Source organism: Mustela putorius, unplaced genomic scaffold (assembly GCF_011764305.1).
Source record: "Mustela putorius furo isolate JIRA1106 unplaced genomic scaffold, ASM1176430v1.1 tig00003853_pilon_pilon_pilon, whole genome shotgun sequence".
NCBI lineage: Eukaryota > Metazoa > Chordata > Mammalia > Carnivora > Mustelidae > Mustela > Mustela putorius.
In genome coordinates, this window is record NW_025422005.1 from 46,951,054 (window position 1) to 46,973,341 (window position 22,288).

The following is a 22,288-nucleotide window of genomic DNA, read 5'->3' on the forward strand; positions in this document are numbered from 1 at the left end:
TCAGGAATAGAACCGCAACATCACTAGACTTCATCAGTTTGGAAGTACAAATAATTTTATACAAATAGTACATTTTAGAAATTTATTTCCAGACTAATATAATATAGTAACTTCTGAGTATCACCAGGGATGTGCCTTGTGCTCCCTGTTCCATCTTCTTCCAGCCCTTGGCTGATGTCTGCTGCTCAGGAAGGTCCACGTGGGGGCGGCACCTTCTCTGGCCGCTCCAGATGCCCCTCTCAGTGAGTACAGGGTGGATGCCTTCCCTGCGAACTCCCAAGATTCCCAAATCATAATATTGTGAAGGAGCCAAGATGACACAACTTTCTATTGTGAAGGAGCCAAGATGACCTCAGAACATCAGCAGCACACTGGACCTGTAAGGAAGTGACCCTCCCTTACCATTTTGTTTTGTACTTTGTCACCTGGACCACAACGAGCACTACTTTTGCCTCCTATGAAAACAGCTTCATTAGCTTCTGCCTGTGTAGCCCTTTCCCCCTCAGAGTCCCTATGCGAGGACCAGGAAATTCTCCATTCCAAGGTCCCCTATTCCACATAATCCTATCCCAGAGCAAATCAGTTCCTGCAAACACATGCTTCAGATTGTCAGTTTCCCAGTTCATCATAAGCACCCAGACTCTGAACCCCAGTTTAGGCTCGGCTGGAACTCTCTCCACATTAAGAATTATTGCACATTCTGATTTCTCATCCACTAGAGGTCTGCCTTCCAAATGAAAAGCAAGTATGAGACAGAGTAAAATGTGTAATATAAATTTATTCTGTGACACTTTCCTCATTGAAGATACTTTAAAATAGATTAAAATACATCAATATTTCATGAAAATACCTAGAAGAATTTAGATTATACTTGTAATATGCATGATTTGACCCTGAATATACATTTTTTAAATTTCAAACATCATTTTTTAAAAAAATAACATAAAAATGGTAAGGACCGCTGCATTCTTCATATATCCCGTGTCTCATAAATTTTAATTCAACTGCTAGTTCTTTTCTCAACTATATATGTTAAGGGTATTTGTTTCTGTTGTTGAATGGTGAGAGTATCCATTTTCTGTTTCTCGACAGTGACTTTTAGGTCTTCTTTCTCCGATTCTTCCAGGAAATGCTTCATGCTGAGTTTGAAGAGTAATCGAGGGTCTGGTCCAGAAAGTGGTGGGCAATTACAGATCTCTCTAATTTTAAGAGCCTATAAATAAAGAATACAGTACAATATTTTTTATTTAAATTTATTTATTTTAAACAAAATATATATACAAAACATATATATTTATTTAAATAAAATGCTCTTTGTAAAACAATGAAATATAAAAATACATTCTGTATTTTTGAAATAAAAGGTATCTTAATCATAACATATGAAAGAGAACCATACAGAAATTTATTACAGAGTTATATTTTCATTGTTTGTTCACAGAGTAAGTATTTGAAACAAACAACTCTATCTGCAGTGACTGCCAAATGTCTTATAGGCAAGCCTTTTTAGAGGTGTCTCTATGATTTCAGTCAAATGGGGCCTGTGAGAACACCCATCCAGATTTTAAAAGATCTGAGGACTCAATAGAAAACAATAGCATACAGAAGTGGGTATTATGGAGGGCACAACTGCATGGAGCACTGGGTGTGGTACATAACCCACACTTGGAGCTTGGATATCTTGGAACACTGAAAAAATAAAATTAAATTAAAAAAAAAAAAAAACCAGAGGTGGGAACATACTGAAAGAAGACACATATAACTAGGGCAGTCTGAGGGAGCACTGATGCTAATAACTCAGAAAAGGAAGCAAATCAAAACCATCATAATTTTTAATTCCAGGAAGAATAAAGTACTAGAGGAAAAGTAATCATAATCTACAACATGGCTCAGCTATGACTGGTGTTTACAGTTCAAAAAGCAATGAATCTTGATCTACCCCAAATCACAACTCATACTGGGAAGAGGGAGAGTTGGATAGTGTGTGTGTGTGTGCGTGCACGCGTGCACGCATGCCAATGATAAAGGAAACCTTAGTTCTCATTCTTTACAGGAGAAAGTAGATTGGTAATGCCTAAAATTGAAAAGCTAGGAAGTAGCAATAGAAGTATGTTTGTTATGTAGATATGGTGGGAAATACTAAAAGAATCATTTAAGAGAGCTGACAATGGTTACCCTTAAAAAATTGAGGGTATGACAATAGGGGGACTGCAGCTTTAAAAAAGTAGACTAGGAGATCTAGGTTATCCTTTAAAGTGGCTACATAAATGACTTTAAAACACAAAAAGTAAAATAGAAAAAAAATTTTTTTAAGATTTTATTTATTTATTTGACAGACAGAGATCACAAGTAGGCAGAGGTGGGCAGAGAGAGAAACAGGAGGAAGCAGGCTCCCCCCTGAGCAGAGAGCCCAATGGGGGGTTCAATCCCAGACCCTGGGATCATGACCTGAGCTGAAGGCAGAGGCTTTAACCCACTGAGCCACCCAGGCGCCCCTAAAATAGAAAATTTTTAAGGAAAAAACATTTTATATCTAAGGAGGAGTTAAAAGAAAGATATTTAGGAAGGGACCTAGTTTAATTTTTTATTACTTCTAACTTTTTTATAGTGATGCATGTTAAGGGAAGTAAGTAAAGCAGGGAAGGAGACAGTCATTGTTTGTGGGGATAATAAAATTCAGGAAAGATTAGCCTGGGGAGGTCTCACTGATAAAGTAATGATGGTGGTGGGGAGGAGGTGCTGCTTGAAGGCAGCCACAGGGAGGAGAGGGGGAGTCGGGGAGACCTGAAAGACATGAGGTCACATGGATATCTGGAAGAAGAACATTCCGAGAAGCAGCAGCGGGGAGTGCAAGGACCTGACACAGAAGCACACCTATGCTGTTCTGGAGCAGTGAGGAATCTAACACAGCTGGAGCCAAGCAGGGCAGGGGCAGGAGCAGATTATATAGGATGTCTTGTGTCATGGTAAGGATTTTAGGTTTTACCGTGAGTGGGCCTACTCCCGATATTTGTGGGGTCCATGGCAAGAATGTAAATGGAAGCTCAGATACCATGTGTTTAAATATCTAAAAGTGGTAAGTCAAGCTAATAAACCACTACTTTGAGGAATACACATTCAAAATGACCCTGAAGTCCAGGTAAAAATTAGATTCTTGAATTGCAATGTATAAGGTTGCAGCAAGTCTGCCTACCTCCTGTCCCTAATCTGCCATCCACTCCCGTCTCCTCCCATCCCTGGCTTAGCGGGCACTGAGAGGGGCCTTGTGTGCATATATCCAAGGGAAGAGATCCACAAGTCCCCAGAAGTAGGCTCAAATGTGTTTGGGCAAGGAATTCCATTATCCCAAATACCCAGAGTACCATGTGGTAGGGGCACAGGTTCTTAGGAATATTCCTTTAAGTTCCACAGGAAAGGAAGGCATGCAGCCAGAAGCAAGCCAGAAAAATGTCTTCTAAAAGGATGAGGTGATAGAAGGAGCCTGGATGTAGGAACACCTGATTCTGAAGGAGGCTAGGGGTTACCAAGATAACCTATCGAGGAAAAGCATTAAAGGAAAATTCTGTGGTGACAGGGCCTTATCTGATTTTCTTTGCAGCTCACAATCATCCATTGAGCTTTAAAAGAAAATGTTCATTAAAGTAAACTGAACTGGAAAATCAAGAAAATGTTTCACAACTCTAGCTCTGAAGTCAACAGAAAGAGCCTCAGCTAAATGGCACCCTACTATCTGAACCCAGCTACCTTTGCGCGTGGAGCTGCTCCTAAGCTTTACACTGAGACATCAGGCACAGACTGAGACTGCCCTGGCAAAATGGGGACACACAGGCTGCTCTGTTTTAACTCCTCCACAGCCGTGGTGATGTCCTTTTCCAAGGAGAAGCTGCTATGTGATGGCCACTACATCACATACCTAAGACGTTTCCTGGGGTCACTGAAGGGGCAAGTGTGGAGTCCGGCAGGTAACAGCTAGTACAGCTGAGTGGAGCAAAGAGAGATGCGAAGCAGCAAATGAAGGGAAAAGCAGAATGCCATCGAATCTTCTCTCTCCCCTAAGTTCTTTCTTCAGTATTTTTACATTCAGCCAATATTTAGAACACCACACTGAGTGAGGTGCTCGGCACACATTAGTCTGAATAAATAGTCATGATCCCTGCCCTCACACAATTTACTTGGCATTTCCTCATTTCTGGGCACTTGAATTGCTTCCATTGTTTTGTTTTATCTTATTTAGCTTTAATAAATTGCCCTATAGGGACACCAGGGTGGCTCAGTGGGTTAAGCATCTGCCTTTGGCTCAGGTCATGATCTCAGGGTCCTGGGATCAAGCCCCACATGAGCTCTCTGCTCAGTAGAGAGCCTGCTTCTCCTTCTGCCCCTCCCCACCACTCCTTCTCTCTCTCTCAAAGAAATAAATAAAATCTTTAAACATTTTTTAAAAAAATTAACTACACTATGAAAATCTTCACTTAAAGAAAAAATGTTATAACGTCCATTTGGGTTACTTGAAGTACACCCTCCAAAATAGAACGATCTGAACAGAGTATAATTTTAGTTTCTATAGGACCAGACTGCTTTCTATCAGAAAGGCTTTACCAACTTATGTCTTCAGCATACAGGCCTACCTAAGTTATTCATAATCAGTATAACATAAGATTTCATGACTGTTATCTAGATAACCATATCATTTCCAACCTCAGAACCCTTATAAATCATCAGCTACAATTTAGAGATGAAGGAAATTGAACCCCAGAGAGGTTGTGACTGGCAGGGAACAAAAAATTGCTTGGCAAATGTTTACTGCAGCTTTATTCATAACTGCCCAAACTTGGGAGCAACCAAATGTCCTTCAGTAGGTGAATGGATGAATAATCTGTGTTACATCTAGACAATGGAATATTATTGACTGCAAAGAAGAAATGATCTATCAAAAAAATACATGCAGGAAACTTAAACGCATATTTTTAAGCAAAAAAAAGATCTATCTAAAAAAGCTATATAGTATATGATTCCTACTACATACATAACATTTTGGAAAAGGCAAGCTATGGGAGATACTAAAAAGATCCATGGTTGTCAGGGCTAATCAAGGAAAAAGGGATGAATAGGCAGAGTATTTTTAGGGCAATGAGACTATTCTGTGTGACACTGTAGTGACGAATACAAGTCATTATATATTTGTCAAGACCCACAGAATCTACACCAAAAGTGAACCTAATATAAATTAGGGACTTCGGGTCATAAAGATGGGTTGGTGTAGGTTCATCTTTTGTAATAAATGCAGCACTCTACTACAGGACTTTGATATAGTGGGGGAAATGGAGCAGAGGCAAGGGGTATATCAGATGTTTCTCCTGTACCCTCTGTGAAATTTTATTGTGAACCTAAAACTGCTCTTAAAAATAGTCTGAAAAGGGGACGCCTGGGTGGCTCGGTTGGTTGAGCAGCTGCCTTCGGCGCAGGTCATGATCCCAGCGTCCTGGGATCGAGTCCCACATCGGGCTCCTTGCTCTGTGGGGAATCTGCTTCTCCCTCTGACTCTGCCTTCCACTCTGTCTGCCTGTGCTCGCTCTCGCTCTCCCTCTGAAAAATAAATAAATAGAATCTTAAAAAAAAAAAAAAGTCTGAAAAGGAAGTACCTGGGTAGCTCAGTAGATTAAAGTCTCTGCCTTCAGCTCATGTCATGGTCTCAGGATCCTGGGATTGAGCCCCACATCAGGCTCTGTGCTCACAGGGAAGCTGCTTCCTCCTCTCTTTCACTGCCTGCCTCTCTGCCTACTTGTGATCTCTGTCAACTAAATAAATTTTTTAAAATAGCTTAAAAAATTAATAAATATAAATTTAAAAAATTAAGGAGGCATAGAAGTAAAAAGACTTAGAAAAAAAGGGATTAGAACCCACTTCTGTTGTTTTTGTTTTTGATGCTTTTAGACTATAATGCTTTTGCACTAATTATTTTTTGCACCACACTTTCTTAAGTAAATCTTTTACTTAAAAAAAGTCCTTGAGATGTCTAAGCTATGTTCCCTTCCTATATATTCTTCATAAAGGTTTTCTCCTCATATTTCTACATGTTTTAATTGTTTCTCTCCTCCAACTACCTATCAAAACAAAATTATATTACAGACCTTACACACTTCTATCAAATCTTCATCTATTTTCCATAGAAAGATTTTATCAAATATGTTGGTAATTTTATTTTTTACTTTCCTTTCCACATTTATTTTATTACACTTCAGGGTGTCAACATCTTTTATTTTTATAAATTCAGATCTATCTTATTAAATGCACTTATTAGGGTATTATGCTAAGTGAAATAAGTCAATCAGAGAAAGACAATTATCATATGGTTTCACTCATATGTGGAATATAAGAAACAGTACAGAGGACCATATGGGAGGAGAGGGAAAACTGAATGGGAAGAAATCAGAGAGGGAGACAAACCATGAGAGACTCCTGACCCTGAGAAACAAACTAAGGGTTGTGAAAAGGAAGATGGGTCGGGGGCTGGGGTAACTGGGTGATGGGTATTAATGAGGGCACGCGATGTGATGAGTACTGGGGGTTATATACAATTAATGATTCACTGAACACTACATCAAAAACTAATGTTGTACTATATGCTGGTTATTGAATTTAAATTTTAAAAAAAGATGCTAACAAATAAATGATACTTTTTAACCAGGCAAAAAAAAAAAAAAAAAAAAAAAAAAAGACTATTTTTAAGAGCAGTTTTAGGTTCACAATAAAATTTCACAGAGGGTACAGGAGAAACATCTGATATACCCCTTGCCTCTGCTCCATTTCCCCCACTATATCAAAGTCCTGTAGTAGAGTGCTGCATTTATTACAAACATATTACAACTAGAATATGCCTTTCCATTGCCTTTATTTTCTGCAATTTAATTTTACGCACTGAACATAGCAGGTACTTAATAAATGCATGCTGAATTTTAAAGAAACACCTATAGAACACAAGCTTTGAATAAATCATTATGATAAATGTCATAGGGAAAACACTCTTAAGAGTTGAGAGTCTAGGAAAACAAGAATGTACTCTAATAGCAAAAACATACAGTTCTAAGAATCTGAAGGAAGACTGGAATTAAATATGGAATTGGCTAGCCTACAGATTCCCACTAGAAGTGAAAGAAATGAACATATACTGTTCACTTTCTATGTGCCTTCAACTATGCCAGGTATTTTACTTATGTTGTCTCAAATGGTAAAATAGTATGAAGCACTTTTGAAATCTTGGCCCAATGTAGAATGTTTAGCATTAAAATGTCTTATAAGACAGGGAAGGAAGGAAAGAGGGAAGGAGGCAGGACCTTACCCATAGAAACACTCACGTATGCACATCAAACAGCCAGGAAATGCTGTTATCGCAATTTTGCAGGTGAAAAACCTAAAGGTTAGATTAGGTAACTTCTTCAAAGTTAGGTGGGTGAATCAGAACTAAAACCCAAAGCTCCCAAGACCACTGCTATTTTTATACTACTTCCTATAAGCAACCTTTTCTAATAATCAACTGTTTAGTGTGTAGTTTGCTACACGCTAAATTTCCATGAGGGAATGTAACCGCTACTCAACTGCATTCATTGCCCAGTTTTCCTATTTTTAACCCAGTATTATTTTACTTCTCTTGCTTTATGACCTATCATGCAATCATGTAACAAATATTCATCAAGCATCTCAGAAACTGTCACAGGCACTAGGGAGACAGCAGTAAGCCAAGGGCCTTACATTCTTAGAGGAGGAGACAGACAATAAATAAAGCAAACAAGATCATTGTACTTAAGTACATGAAGAGACAAAACCATGTATTGTGTTAGAGCATGACTACATGGAAGAAGGGCTATTTGAGACGGGAGGAATCAAGGAAAGCTTCCGAAGAGAGATGGCATTTGGGTAAAAAGAGCTGAGGAAGAATATTTCAGCAGAGAAGTCAGCAAGTAGAGGAGCGGTGATGAGGAAACCGGCTCAGTGTGAAATACCTGCAATCAAGGAAAACCTGGAGGAGAGGGACATGGAAAAAAGTTGAAGAAGGAAGCAGTGGCCAAATTTCCTGACTTAAAGACAGAGGGGAATTTGGATATTTATCCTGAATTCGAGAGATGCCACTAAAAGGTTTTACACCGGGAAATGACATTTAAAAGATGGTTCTGGCTATTGTACTGCAAACATGCTGTTGTTAGGGGATGAGGTGAAAAACGGAAGAGGGAGATTAAAATATGAGATGACCGCAGTTAATTCAGATGAGGGATGATGGTAGTGGAGAAGGGGCAGTAAACAAGATCTTCTTGTGGGTAGGATATAGAGAAGGAATCAGAAATGAGTCTTGAGTTCCTTCCTCTGTGTTAACAGCACTGCTTTTATTACGCTACCCATGTATCTGAGGATAATTTACTTGCTCCAAGTAAATAATTATTATTACCTAGTACTGTATAGTTTGCTGGTTAATGGCCCCAGTCTATAAATTCTGTTAAAGGTGGTATTTTTATCAATTCGTCAAAACAAAATGTTCATAGGATGAATCAGATAATTAACAATATCCCTTTCTATATTTTGAAGCTAGAGTTAATTATTCATCAAATAACTGTTCTTTAAACTTTCAAAAAATTCTCCAAGTAAATCCCCATCAGGGCTAGACGCTCTTTTCTTTGCTAATGTGTTATGACTTTGGGTTGCTGATACAGTTGTTTTCATTTATTTGATTTAATTATGTAAACCTTACCTTTTCCTTCAAAAACTAATTTGAGGAGGGACATTCTAGCTACAATTTCTACTTCTAGCTGTACCCACTTTGGCAGTTCTCTCTCACATACACACACTCATGCATGTATATACTTTAATTACTTCTAATTTTGACCTGAGCCATTAATTAACATCACCTACCTAAAAATAACATTCTCTCAAGTATTTTGGTTTTCCTGCATGAAAATTATTGTAGCTCTTCTCCTGATCCTATTTACCTTTTACTCTTAGTGTCTAACTAACCGATTTGATAATTTTCACTTTGACAAAATTTCCGAAACAATCAACTATTATAATTTTGTTTATTCCTGCTTAATTTTATTTTCCCTGTCTGGGGCATATTACGTGTCTCAATTTCCTTTCTCTTTTCTAATATAGACATTTAAATTAGTAAAGTTGTTGTTTTTTTCTTACATATAGGTTTGACAGCAATCCATGAAAAGACAAAACCATTACGAATCTTTTTTAAATTTTAAGGCATCTTCATATTGCTATGGATTTCTTTCTTGTCTTATACATATAAAAATTTTAATTTTCATGGGCTGCCCATATTTTAATTTTTGTTATATTAATTTTTAATATTCTGATAATCAAACCGTAACATTTTTATATTAAGTATACATGTTTTTGTCCAAGTTAATGACCAATATTTTTCTGAAAGATGTATGTACATTTGGGAAAAAAATACATCTTTTTCCTAGCATGTAGTTTTTTGTGTCAGTTGAATCTTATTTATCATACTTTCAACTCAATTCTTTATTAGTTCCTTACTTTATCTATGGTTTTCTAAGAATACAGTGCAAGCTAGAATCACAATCATACATAAACAGACTAAACTATAAATTCTATCCAATTTTTGATCATCCATGAATTCTGGAAAGAGAACTCCAGACACTAAGTACTTCACTGATATATTGTTCTATCTGTTCCATATATTAATTAAGGGATCTTCTATCTTAAAAGAAAAAAAAGTGGGTTTGGCTAGATGCATACCAAAGTGTATTATTTCCAATGTTTTGTTTTATTTCTTTTCCCCTAAACTCTAACACTTCTCCAAAATGTAAAAGGTAAAATCTAAAATCATTCTTACTCATATCCATCTTTATATTTTCTCTTTACACTTGGCAGCTTACAAAATCCTATTTTTGCAGTGAAGATTAAACACTTGGCAGATTTAAATATCTAAGCATTGTCATTTCGGGGCATCTCAGGCATGATGCTCTGAGGTTCTAAAAACCCATCTTGAGAAATGTTATCTAAATCAAATGTGTTATAGAAACCATAGCCAAAGAAATTAAGACATAAATGAAGGTACTGCTGCTTTCTATTGTTCTGTGTAGCTTGATTTCATGTCTTTTCGGTGTTCTTCCATTTTTCGGACTTTATTTTAGCTTTGGGTGTTTTAATTTGGCTGTGCTATGTTCCTTTATCTCCAGCATCAATGAGTCTTTGCTCTGGGGCATCAATTTTGTTCTTCACAGCCTCCACTGAAAGTTTTACAGCTTGTCTGCTGTATTCACAAGTTTAGCAATTTTCTGGAACGGATGTATCTTACATTTGTAAAGTCATTCTTTCTTCTTCTGTCACTTTCAGCATAGTTAAATCAGCCTTCTCATGCCAGCTTCAGGGGGCACCTAGGCTGTCCTCTTCCATGTAGGAAAGCTTTTATATATCTGAGATTTGTTTTTTTACATTTCTCTACTCTTTGAAGCTTATCTTATTGGAAGAAAATGGGCATTCCAGAGGCTTTTTGTTGTAGATTTTGAAGATTTAGTTTAGAAGAGGGTCCTTGTGGTGTTATTAGTTAAGGACACTCATACACAAAATGTCTTTTAAATACAATACCTATGATCGTTTTTCTTTTCAACTCTTATGTACTCATCATCATTCTGATTTTTTAAAAATCTCTTTTATCTACCTCTTAAGTCTACTCTTGAATGGGAGAAAATGTGGATGTAACATCTTTTTTTCCATTAGATTTCATTTGACTGGTCTGAGTTCCTTCTTCACTGTTCTATATAGATTCCTCCTGAAGACACACACATAGGTTAGCCTTTTGAGTCAGAGGACAATGACAGTTCCGGTCAATCAAAAAAACTTCCCAGAAGATACACCGCAGGGGAAAGCGCCAGCTCCAGGCAAGCGGCAGAGCAATGGAGCACTAAATCAGGACTTTCAAAAGTCTGCTCCATTGAGGGACATCGCTCCAGAGGCTAAACCGGGGTGAAGCCCACACGGGGTCAGTGTGGCCCCAGGTACCGCAGGGTCACAGAAGGATCGGGGGTATCTGAGGTGTCGCAGAGCTCGCAGTTTTAGACCGGGGAAGCCAGCTACAGAGACAGAGCCAAGGAGTGAGCTCTCAGCTCGGGGTTACCTTGAACTGGTCACAGGCTGGGTGAGCTCGGAGCGCAGCTGGAGGCCAGGGAGACGGGAGCAATTAGGCACTTTTCTCTGAGGATGCAGTGAAGAGTGGGGCCCCGAGCTCTCGGTTCCTCTGGGCCAGAGGAACAAAAGGGAACAAAAGCTCCCAAAAGAGAACCCCAGAGGATTACTTAGTCTGGCCCCTGGTAAGGGCCGTGGGATTCCGCCTTGGGCAAAGACACTTGAGAATCACTACAACAGGCCCATCCCGCAGAAGATCAACAAGAAATCCAGCCAAGACCAAGTTCACCTACCAAGGAGAGCAGCAGAATTCCAGAGGAGGAAAAAGCAAAGCACGGAACTCATGGCTTTCTCCCCATGATTCGTTAGTCTTGCAGTTAATTTAATTTTTTTAATTTAATTTTTTTTAGTCTGCTAATTTTTTTAAACTTTTACCCTTTTCTAACGTTTTTTAACTAGTTTATCTAATATACACATATATATTTTTTTTCTTTTTTATGTTTTCTTTTTCTAATTTTTTTTTCACTTCTTTTTATCCCCTTTCTCCCCCCATGATTTGGGGTGTCTTCTAATTTGGTTAAAGCGCATTTTCCTGGGGTCTTTGCCACCCATTTAGTAGTTTATTTGTTCCTTCATATACTCTTATCTGGACAAAATGACAAGGCAGAAAAACTCACCACAAAAAAAAAAAGAACAAGAGGCAGTACTGAAGGCTATGGACCTAATCAATAGAGACATTGGTAATATGTCAGCTCTAAAGTTCAGAATGACAGTTTTCAAGGTTCTAACCAGGCTCGAAAAAGGCATGGAAGATATTAGAGAAACCCTCTTGGGGGATATAAAAGCCCTTTCTGGAGAAATAAGAGAACTAAAACCTAACCAAGTTGAAATTTAAAAAAGCTATTAATGAGGCACAATCAAAAATGGAGGCTCTTACTGCTAGGATAAATGAGGCAGAAGAAAGAATTAGTGATATAGAAAACCAAATGACAGAGAATAAAAAAGCTGAGCAAATGAGGGACAAACAGCTACTGGACCACGAGGGGAGAATTCGAGAGATAAGTGACACCACAAGACGAAACAACATTAGAATAATTGGGATTCCAGAAGAAGAAAAAAGAGAGAGGGGAGCAGAAGGTATATTGGAGAGAATTATTGTAGAGAATTTCCATAATATGGCAAAGGGAACAAGCACCAAAATCCAGGAGGTGCAGAGAACCCTTCTCAAAATCAACAAGAATAGGTCCACACCCTGTCACTTAATAGTAAAATTTACAAGTCTTAGTGACAAAGAGAAAATCCTGAAAGCAGCCTGGGAAAAGAAGTCTGTAACATACAATGGTAAAAATATTAGATTGGCAGCAGACTTATCCACAGAGACCTGGCAGGCCAGAAAGAACTGGCATGAGATATTCAGAGCACTAAGCGAGAAAAACATGCAGCCAAGAATCCTATATCCAGCTAAACTATCATTGAAAATAGAAGGAGAGGTAAAAAGTTTCCAGGACAAACATAAATTGAAAGAATTTGCAAACACCAAACCAACTCAACAGGAAATATTGAAAGAGGTCCTCAAAGCAAAAAGAAGCCTAAAAGTAGTAGATCAGAAAGGAACAGGGAAAATACACAGTAACAATCACCTTACAGGCAATACAATGGCACTAAATTCATATCTCTCAATAGTTACCCTGAATGTTAATGGGCTAAATGCCCCAATCCAAAGACAAAGGGTATCAGAATGGATAAAAAAACAAAACCCATCAATATGTTGCCTGTAAGAAACTCATTTTAGACCCAAAGACACCTTCATATTTAAAGTGAGGGGGTGGAAAACAATTTACCATGCTAATGGACATCAGAAGAAAACTAGGGTGGCAATCCTTATATCAGATCAATTAGATTTTAAGCCAAAGACAATAATAAGAGATGAGGAAGGACACTACACCATACTCAAAGGGTCTGTCCAACAAGAAGATCTAACAATTTTAAATATCTATGCCTCTAAGGTGGGAGCAGCCAACTATATAAACCAATTAATAACAAAATCAAAGAAACACATCAACAATAATACAATAATAGTAGGGGACTTTAACACTCCCCTCACTGAAATGGACAGGTCATCCAAGCAAAAGATCAACAAGGAAATAAAGGCCTTAAATGACACAATGGACCAGATGGACATCACAGATATATTCAGAACATTTCATCCCAAAGCAACAGAATACACATTCTTCTCTAGTACACATGGAACATTCTCCAGAACAGACCACATCCTGGGTCATAAATCAGATCTCAACCCGTATCAAAAGATTGGGATCATTCCCTGCATACTTTCAGACCACAATGCTCTGAAGCTAGAACTCAATCACAAGAGGAAATTTGGAAAGAATACAAATACATGGAGACTAAACAGCATCCTTCTAAAGAATGAATGGGTCAACCAGGAAATTAAAGAAGAATTGAAAAAATTCATGGAAACAAATGACAATGAAAACACAACGGTTCTAAATCTGTGGGACACAGCAAAGGCGGTCCTGAGAGGAAAATATATAGTGGTACAAGCCTTTCTCAAGAAACAAGAAAGGTCTCAAATATACAACCTAACCCGACACCTAAAGGAGCTGGAGAAAGAACAAGAAAGAAACCCTAAACCCAGCGGGAAAAGAGAAATAATACAGATCAGAGCAGAAATCAATGAAATAGAAACCAAAAAAAACAACAGAACAAATAAAAGAAACTAGGAGCTGGTCCTTTGAAAGAATTAATTAAGATTGATAAAACTTGGCCAAACTCATCAAAAAGAAAAGAAACAGGACCCAAATAAATAAAATCATGAATGAAAGAGGAGAGATCACAACCAACACCAAAGAAATACAAACAATTATAAGAACATACCATGAGCAACTCTACGCCAACAAATTTGACAATCTGGAAGAGATGGATGCATTCCTAGAGACATATAAACTATCACATCTGAACCAGGAAGAAATAGAAAACCTGAACAGACCCATAACCAGTAAGGAGATTGAAACAGTCATCAAAAATCTCCAAACAAAAAAAAGCCCAGGGCCAGACGGCTTCCCAGGGGAATTCTACCAAACATTTCAAGAACTAATTCCTATTCTCCTGAAACTGTTCATATATATATATATATATATATATATATATATGGAAAACTTCCAAACTCATTTTATGAGGCCAGCATCAACTTGATCCCAAAGTCAGACAAAGATCCCATCAATAAAGAGAATTACAGACCAATATCCTTGATGAACACAGATGCAAAATTCTCATCAAAATACTAGCCAATAGGATTCAACAGTACATTAAAAGGATTATTCACCATGACCAGGTGGGATTTACTCTAGGGCTGCAAGTTTGGTTCAACATCTGCAAATCAATCAATGTGATACAACACATTAATAAAAGAAAGAACAAGAACCATATGATACTCTCAATAGATGCTGAAAAAGCATTTGATAAAGTACAGCATCCCTTCCTGATCAAAACTCTTCAAAGTGTAGGGAGAGAGGGCACATACCTCAATATCATCAAAGTCATCTATGAAAAACCCACTGCAAATATCATTCTCAATGGAGAAAAACTGAAAGCTTTTCTGCTAAGGTCAGGAACACGGCAGGGATGTCCATTATTACCACTGCTATTCAACATAGTACTAGAAGTCCTAGCCTCAGCAGTCAGACAACAAAAAGAAATTAAAGGCATCCAAATTGGCAGAGAAGAAGTCAAACTCTCACTCTTCGCAGATGATATGATACTGTATGTGGAAACCCAAAAGACTCCACTCGAAACTGCTAGAACTTGTACAGGAATTTAGTAAAGTATCAGGATATAAAATCAATGCACAGAAAACAGTTGCATTTCTCTACACCACCACCAAGACAGAAGAAAGAGAAATTAAGGAGTAAATACCATTTACAACTGTACCCAAAACTATAAGATACCTAGGAATAAACCTAACCAAAGAGGCTAAGAATCTATACTCAGAAAACTATAAAGTACTCATGAAAGAAATTGAGGAAGACACAAAGAAATGGAAAAATGTTCCATGCTCCTGGATTGGAAGAACAAATATTGTGAAGATGTCTATGCTACCTAAAGCAATCTACACATTTAATGCAATCCCTATCAAAATTCCACCCATTTTTTTCAAAGAAATGGAACAAATAATACTAAAATTTATATGGAACCATAAAAGACCTCGAACAGCCAAAGGAATATTGAAAAAGAAAGCCAAAGTTTGTGGCATCACAATTCTGGACTTCAAGCTCTATTACAAAGCTGTCATCATCAAGACAGCATGGTACTGGCACAAAAACAGACACATAGATCAATGGAACAGAATAGAGAGCCCAGAAATAGACCCTCAATTCTGCGGTCAACTAATCTTCGACAAAGCAGGAATGAACATCCAATGGAAAAGAAACAGCCTCTTAAACAAATGGTGTTGGGAAAATTGGACAGCCACATGCAGAAAAATAAAATTGGACCATTTCCTTACACTACACATGAAAATAGACTCAAAATGGATGAAGGACTTCAATGTGAGAAAGGAATCCATCAAAATCCTTGAGGAGAACACAGGCAGCAACCTCTTCGACCCCAGCCACAGCAACTTCTTCCTAGGAATATCACCAAAGGCAAGGGAAGCAAGGGCAAAAATGAACTATTGGGATTTCATCAAGATCAAAAGCTTTTGCACAGCAAAGGAAACAGTTAACAAAACCAAAAGACAACTGACAGAATGGCAGAAGATATTTGCAAACGACATATCAGATAACGGGCTACTGTCCAAAATCTATAAAGAACTTAGCAAACTCAACACCCTAAGAACAAATAATCCAATCAAGAAACGGGCAGAAGACGTGAACAGACATTTCTGCAAAGAAGACATCCAGATGGCCAACAGACACATGAAAAAGTTCTCCACATCACTTGGTATCAGGGAAATACAAATCAAAACCACAATGATATCTCCTCACACCAGTTGGAATGGCTAAAATGAACAAGTCAGGAAATGACAGATGCTGGCGAGGGTGCGGAGAAAGGGGAACCCTCCTATACTGTTGGTGGGAATGTATGCTGGTGCAACCGCTCTGGAAAACAGCATGGAGGTTCCTCAAAAAGTTGAAAATAGAACTACCCTATGACCCAGCAATTGCACTACTGGGTATCTACCCTAACGATACAAATGTAGTGATCCGAAGGGGCACGTGCACCTGAGTGTTCATAGCAGCAATGTCTACAATAGCCAAACTATGGAAAGGACCTAGATGTCCATCAACAGATGAATGGATAAAAAAGATATGGTATATACACACAATGGAATACTATGCAGCCATCAAAAGAAATGAAATCTTGCCATTTGCGACAACATGGATGGAACTAGAGGGTATCATGCTTAGTGAAATAAGTCAATCGGAGAAAGACAACTATCATATGATCTCCCTGATATGAGGAATTAGAGATGCAACATGGGAGGTTAGGGGGATAGGAGAAGAATAAATGAAACAAGATGGGATCAGGAGGGAGACAAACCATAAGTGACTCTTAATCTCAGAAAACAAACTGAGGGTTGCTGGGGGGAGGGGGTTGGGAGTGGGGGGGTGGGGTTATGGACATTGGGGAAGGTTATTTGCCATGGTGATGCTGTGAAGTGTGTAAACCTGGTGATTCACAGACCTGTACCCCTGGGGATAAAAATACATTATATATTTATAAAAAAATAAAAATAAAATAAAAAAACAAACAAACAAAAAAACTTCCCAGGCTGCTGAAAAACTGGATATTTACGGAGTGCTAAATCATTACCCTGCAATCACTTGCTGGCCAGATGAGGGTGAACCATGTTGACAAAGGAAGGGTCAGGCCATCATCATCCAAACCCCTGATCAAAATAAAGCATCACTAAATGTGGAGCAGCCAGATCAGCAGAATCCTGATGTGAAACAGTATGAAGCATAGATGCACTGCCTATAAAATATTCTTGCCAAAATTTAACTTCTGCTTACAGGTATACAGAGAAACAAGTGTTTAAAAAAAAAAAAAAAAACAAAAACAAAAACAGAGAGAGCAGAGAGAGAGAGAGAGAGAGAGATAATAGGCCCAAAACAGACTCGCTTGGGTAAGCCCCACATCACCAAACCAAGACTTAACAGCAAACCTAACTGCAGTTTCAACTACTTTCAGAATGGAATCTTAAGCCAGTAAATCTGGAATTTCCCTCTTAGCATTTAGTGCGGTAATCTGCTGGATAGACCCCTTCAGTCAAGCAAAGAAAGATGAAGTAACTCCTCTTTCCCTGTCCCAGCCCCTTCCTGCTTACAAAAATCTCCCAATTTATTCAATTTTTTGGAATTCCTTTCTATTGCTAGAAGGATGCTACTCAATTCATGAACTGCAGAATAAAACCAATTTGGTCTTCAAATTTACTCAGTTGACTTTTGTTTTTTTACACAATTTAGATGATATCATAAAAAAGCAATCACATAAATCTAGAATGTGAGGCTAGATTTATTCAAGTCAATGACATGTTTAAAAACAAAACAAAAGGGAGGGAGCACTGTTCTGAAGTCAAAGAGACTCGAGACAAAATAAGCAAATGCAACACATACATTTGATAGATCAGGATTTGAATAAACCAATGGGAAAATTGTATTTTGAGACAGAGAACTCTGCAAATTGGCAGGATATGATATTAATTTTTAATAAGGAATTGCTGTAAATTTTCTTACGAACAGTAGTATAATTGTGGATGAAAATGGTACACTTTCTAAAATTCATCATATTGGAGTAACTGGGGAGAAAGTCTTCTTGTCTGGCATTTACATTAAAATACAAATGGGAAAAAATAAGAGAAGATACAAAAAGGTTGATACTAATGAATGTGAGTGGAAAATGGGGATTCATTACATTATTCAAATTATTCTCTATCTTTACATGTGTTTTTAAAATTTATAATAAAAATTCTTTTTTTTTTTTTTTTTTTTTTTTTTTATTTGACAGAGAGAGATCACAGTAGGAGAGAGGAAGGGAAGAGATCACAGAGAGAGAGGAAGGGAAGCAGGCCCCCCGCTGAGCAGAGAGCCCGATGCGGGACTCGATCCCAGGACCCTGAGATCATGACCTGAGCCGAAGGCAGCGGCTTAACCCACTGAGCCACCCAGGCGCCCCTATAATAAAAATTCTTTTAAAGATGTTTTTCCTCCCTATCCTCCAGTGTCTTGTCATTTCTGCATTTCTGTGCCCCCATTCTTGATTTTATATCTATAATTTTAGTTCAAAATAACTCATGAAAGGTTTAAATGTTTTTCCTTGAAGGGATGCAGAAAAAGTCTCCCTAAAATGTGCCATTTTGGCATGTGGACTATTTTGAGTTGAAGGCAATAAAACCCTGTGTCCTCAAGAGAAGATTTTGCTCCTCTCCTAACTACCTTTAGAAGAATATAAACTGGGGCGGGGGGGGGCTTCCCCAGAATAAGAGTTATTACCAGAAATAAATTTTATCTCAGTGACCCATCTGTATGAAAGAGCAAACATCTCCTTACCAAGTATCTGCTCTTCCTCTTATTGCCATGTGACTTGCTCTCCTCCCCTCTGAAGCCTCAGGGCCTTATCCCATTCCTTAGCACACAATGGCATATATACTTCACTTTACCTGTCTTTAAACTTCTCAAGTATGCGGGGTTCCCATATTTACAAAATTAAACTCATTTTTCTCGGGTTAATCTATTTCATGTCAATTTAATTTAGATCAGCCAGAAGAACCTTTGAAGGTATATAAAAATATTTTCTCCCCAACATCCTAAAAAATGAAACCAATCCCTTTATACCCCACTTCAAGCTCTCTCCCTTAATTTCTGTAGGCAAGCATATACAAAAAAAAAAAAAAAAAGAAAAAAAAAAGCCTAGGATTTTAACATCAATACCGTCAATCAAAAACTCATTAGAAACAAATTTAACATGAATGAATGAGAATAGTAGTTTGTTACTTTAAGAGACAGAAAAGAAATACAATAAGGATAATGGCTATGTGGCTACTTACAAACAACAAAACAAAAACTTCTGTTTATATATTAGCCTGACAGAATGATTTGATTTAGTGTCTTTACTTGAAAGGCAAATGGATGACCACAGAAAATAAAAACAGAAGAAATTGTGAAAAACTTTGAAGTGGGCAAAAAAGAACACTGGATATCCTATCAAGTGCATCCTTGAGTGTCAATTCTGCCTTTCAAGGCCTTAGAGCTGTTTTACAACTCCATAATCTGTAGAAAACTAATAACAATGCAAATAATACATGTCTGTAGGAATGTAGGCAAACTATCTGGTGGAATGCAATTGATCATTGCCTCATGAATAGATCAGTTTTGCATCTGTCTGTAAAGTCAGTTCAGCATTCCTGATTGTCTATGTACCTATGGTTCTGAAATTTTCCAGAGAGCAGCTATAACATATTACTGGCTCTCTCAGTAATAATAAGTTAAAATCTTATTGGCATGTGGACTATTTTGAGTTGAAGGCAATAAAACCCTGTGGCCTCAAGAGAAGATTTTGCTCCTCTCCTAACTACCTTTAGAAGAATATAAACTGGGGGGGGGGGGCTTCCCCAGAATAAGAGTTATTATGAGATACTATTCATCTTATATTTGTGTAAGTCATGATTTTACCTCTAAAAATGTTTTCCCTCTAATTCATTTCATTTCCTTTCATAAACTGCAATGGGAATTGGAATCTGAATAGTTCTGAAGTGGTCTAAAAAAAGTTAATTATTTAAATAACTAAGAATTTTAATAAATACAAAAAATTTAAAAATTAAGACCACCTTGACACATGTCAATCTTCCTCTAGAATGATAAATAAGAAAAAAATTTCAAATAAATTTTATAATCAACCACTCCTGACATAAAAGAGCAATACATTATGAAATGGCTGTATTTATTCTGATAACAACTGAAGTATTTTTGAAAAAACTGCTGGTACACATCAGGATTCTTCTAGGCACTACATATCAAGTAAAGCAGCAATTACTTTTTCATAAAAAATAAGCCACAATAATTATGTTTAAAAAAAAGAGAAAAAAAGGAGAAAAAAACTTAATGGCCAGAGAAGCTTCATAATTAGATTAAAAGCTTCCTTCGAAAGTAGAAGCCAAGTCATTTCAAGAAAAAAAATCACCTCCATTTTTTAACACATTTTTCTAAAAATATCATACTTTTCTTTCCCCCCTAAAAGCAATTTTTTCTAATAGCCCATTCACTTCAGCCTCAAGTAGATACACATCCCATGAACCATAATATTTTGTTAAGGTTTTAGACAATGTTACTGTCAGGCTTCCTGGCTTTATATGATTCAGAGGCCAATTCAATTACAGTAGCTGCTATGATATTTGCCTTTTCCTCAACACTCTCCATGTCAGACAAAATGAAATTCTGTAAGGTGAACAGTGTATGTTTGTGTACACTGGCCAACAACAACATTTCACTTCAATGTTAAACACTCATATTTTCTACTCATGAGATTTATAATATTAATGATTTATGCATTTACTTTGTCCAATTATAAATGCATGGGAATGATTTATAAGTTCTCAACCCCCAGCTTCCTGAAAGTTTAAAGAATTCAAGATAAAATGAGATTAAAATGAATGCATTTACAGCCTGCCAGTATCTATAAAAACTGAATGCTGTAAATGTGAACACCAAGATTTAAAAAACAGTTTACAAATAAGGCTGACATTGAAAGTTCTAAGAGTCATTAAAAAATAAATCCTACTCAAAATTATTATAACATAACCCTAAACAGAAGTAAGGCCAAATTAAATGTTTTTCCTAGACATTCTAACATTCTCCATATCCTTCCCCCAGATGGCAGAGAGTAAGTCAGTGAGAGAAACATAAAATAAAAAATTCAGTCTGAATCCTTTCCATTGTAAAATAAATCTTTCAAGTAAATTTCTATCCTGGGTTATCATACCATTTCCTTTATTCACATCTATTCATCCATATTTTATAACAATCTTTATAGAAAGAAAGTTAAATAAGGGATCTCTTTCAAGGACAACTTATGTTACACATAAATTTAAAATCTGAACAGTGTTAAGTGTAATTTTAAAACTGTCATACCATTAAACATCAACAGGTTGATTTAACATCTGTTCTTCAATTTTTCCCCCAAGTTGTTATGGTAACCAAAATGTGTGGAATATTTGTTTCCTAAATTTAACTGATTATTTCAAGTAAATAAAATTATAGCATATCATCTTATTAACTATAAATATTATTAATACTATAACCCTATATTTATCATTTTTAAATGCTGGTGGATTACAGGATTATATTTAACTAGGCATTTATACATGCTTCATTGCAGAATACACATTAAAAAATAGCAAAGGTACAGTTTTTTTCTAACTTGGGGGCATTTTCTTGATTTTTAAAAGCAAAACAAGGGGCACCAGGGTGGCTCAGTGGGTTAAGGCTCTGCCTTCAGCTCAGGTCATGATCTCAGGATCCTGGGATGGAGCCCCACATTGGGCTCTCTACTCAGTGGGGAGCTTGCTTCCTCCTCTCTCTCTGCCTGCGTCCCTGCCTACTTGTGATCTCTCTCTCTGTCAAATAAATACATAAAATCTTAAAAGCAAAACAAAACAAGGAAATCAATCTATATTATGAATAACATACTATATTAAAATACTTAAAACAATATGATTTTAGTGCTTTGTAGGAGCTATTTATCACATTCTTTCCAAACACAAGTCAATCCTGTTACTCCTCTAGTTCTCTGCTTAAAAGTTTCCATTGGTGTCCCATCTGTAAGCAAAAGCCAAAGTCCTTACACTGGCTTCAAAATCCACACTCTCCACTTTCCTTTGTTTACCCCATCCAGCCACACTGGTCTCCTTGCTGTCCCTCAAATACACCAGGCTCAATCCTACCTCAGAGCCTGGTACTTACTATGTCTTCTGCCTGGAAGCGTGTTGGCCAAAGAAGCCACATGATTCATTCTTTCATTTATTTCATTTCTTCCTTCAAATACCATCTACTCAGTGAAACCTTCTCTGACTAACCCCATTTCAAACAGCAATTCCAGGACCTCGACCACCTCTGCTCACATATTACCTATCCAC

General features: G+C 37.3%; 1 protein-coding gene across 5 annotated transcripts in view; it reads right to left on the reverse strand.

Moving 5' to 3' along the window:
• Positions 1-758: 758 nt before the first annotated feature.
• OMA1 (OMA1 zinc metallopeptidase) overlaps positions 759-22,288 on the reverse strand; it is a 91,894-nt gene continuing 70,364 nt past the window's right edge. For 4 of the 5 annotated variants that reach the window (XM_045064600.1, XM_045064596.1, XM_045064598.1 and 1 more), the window contains one exon: positions 759-1,213. In XM_045064600.1, the coding sequence (XP_044920535.1) occupies positions 1,001-1,213 (213 nt within the window). In that variant the 3' untranslated portion in view covers positions 759-1,000. The remainder of the gene's footprint in view (positions 1,214-22,288) is intronic. The other variant, XM_045064599.1, reaches the window with a different exon arrangement.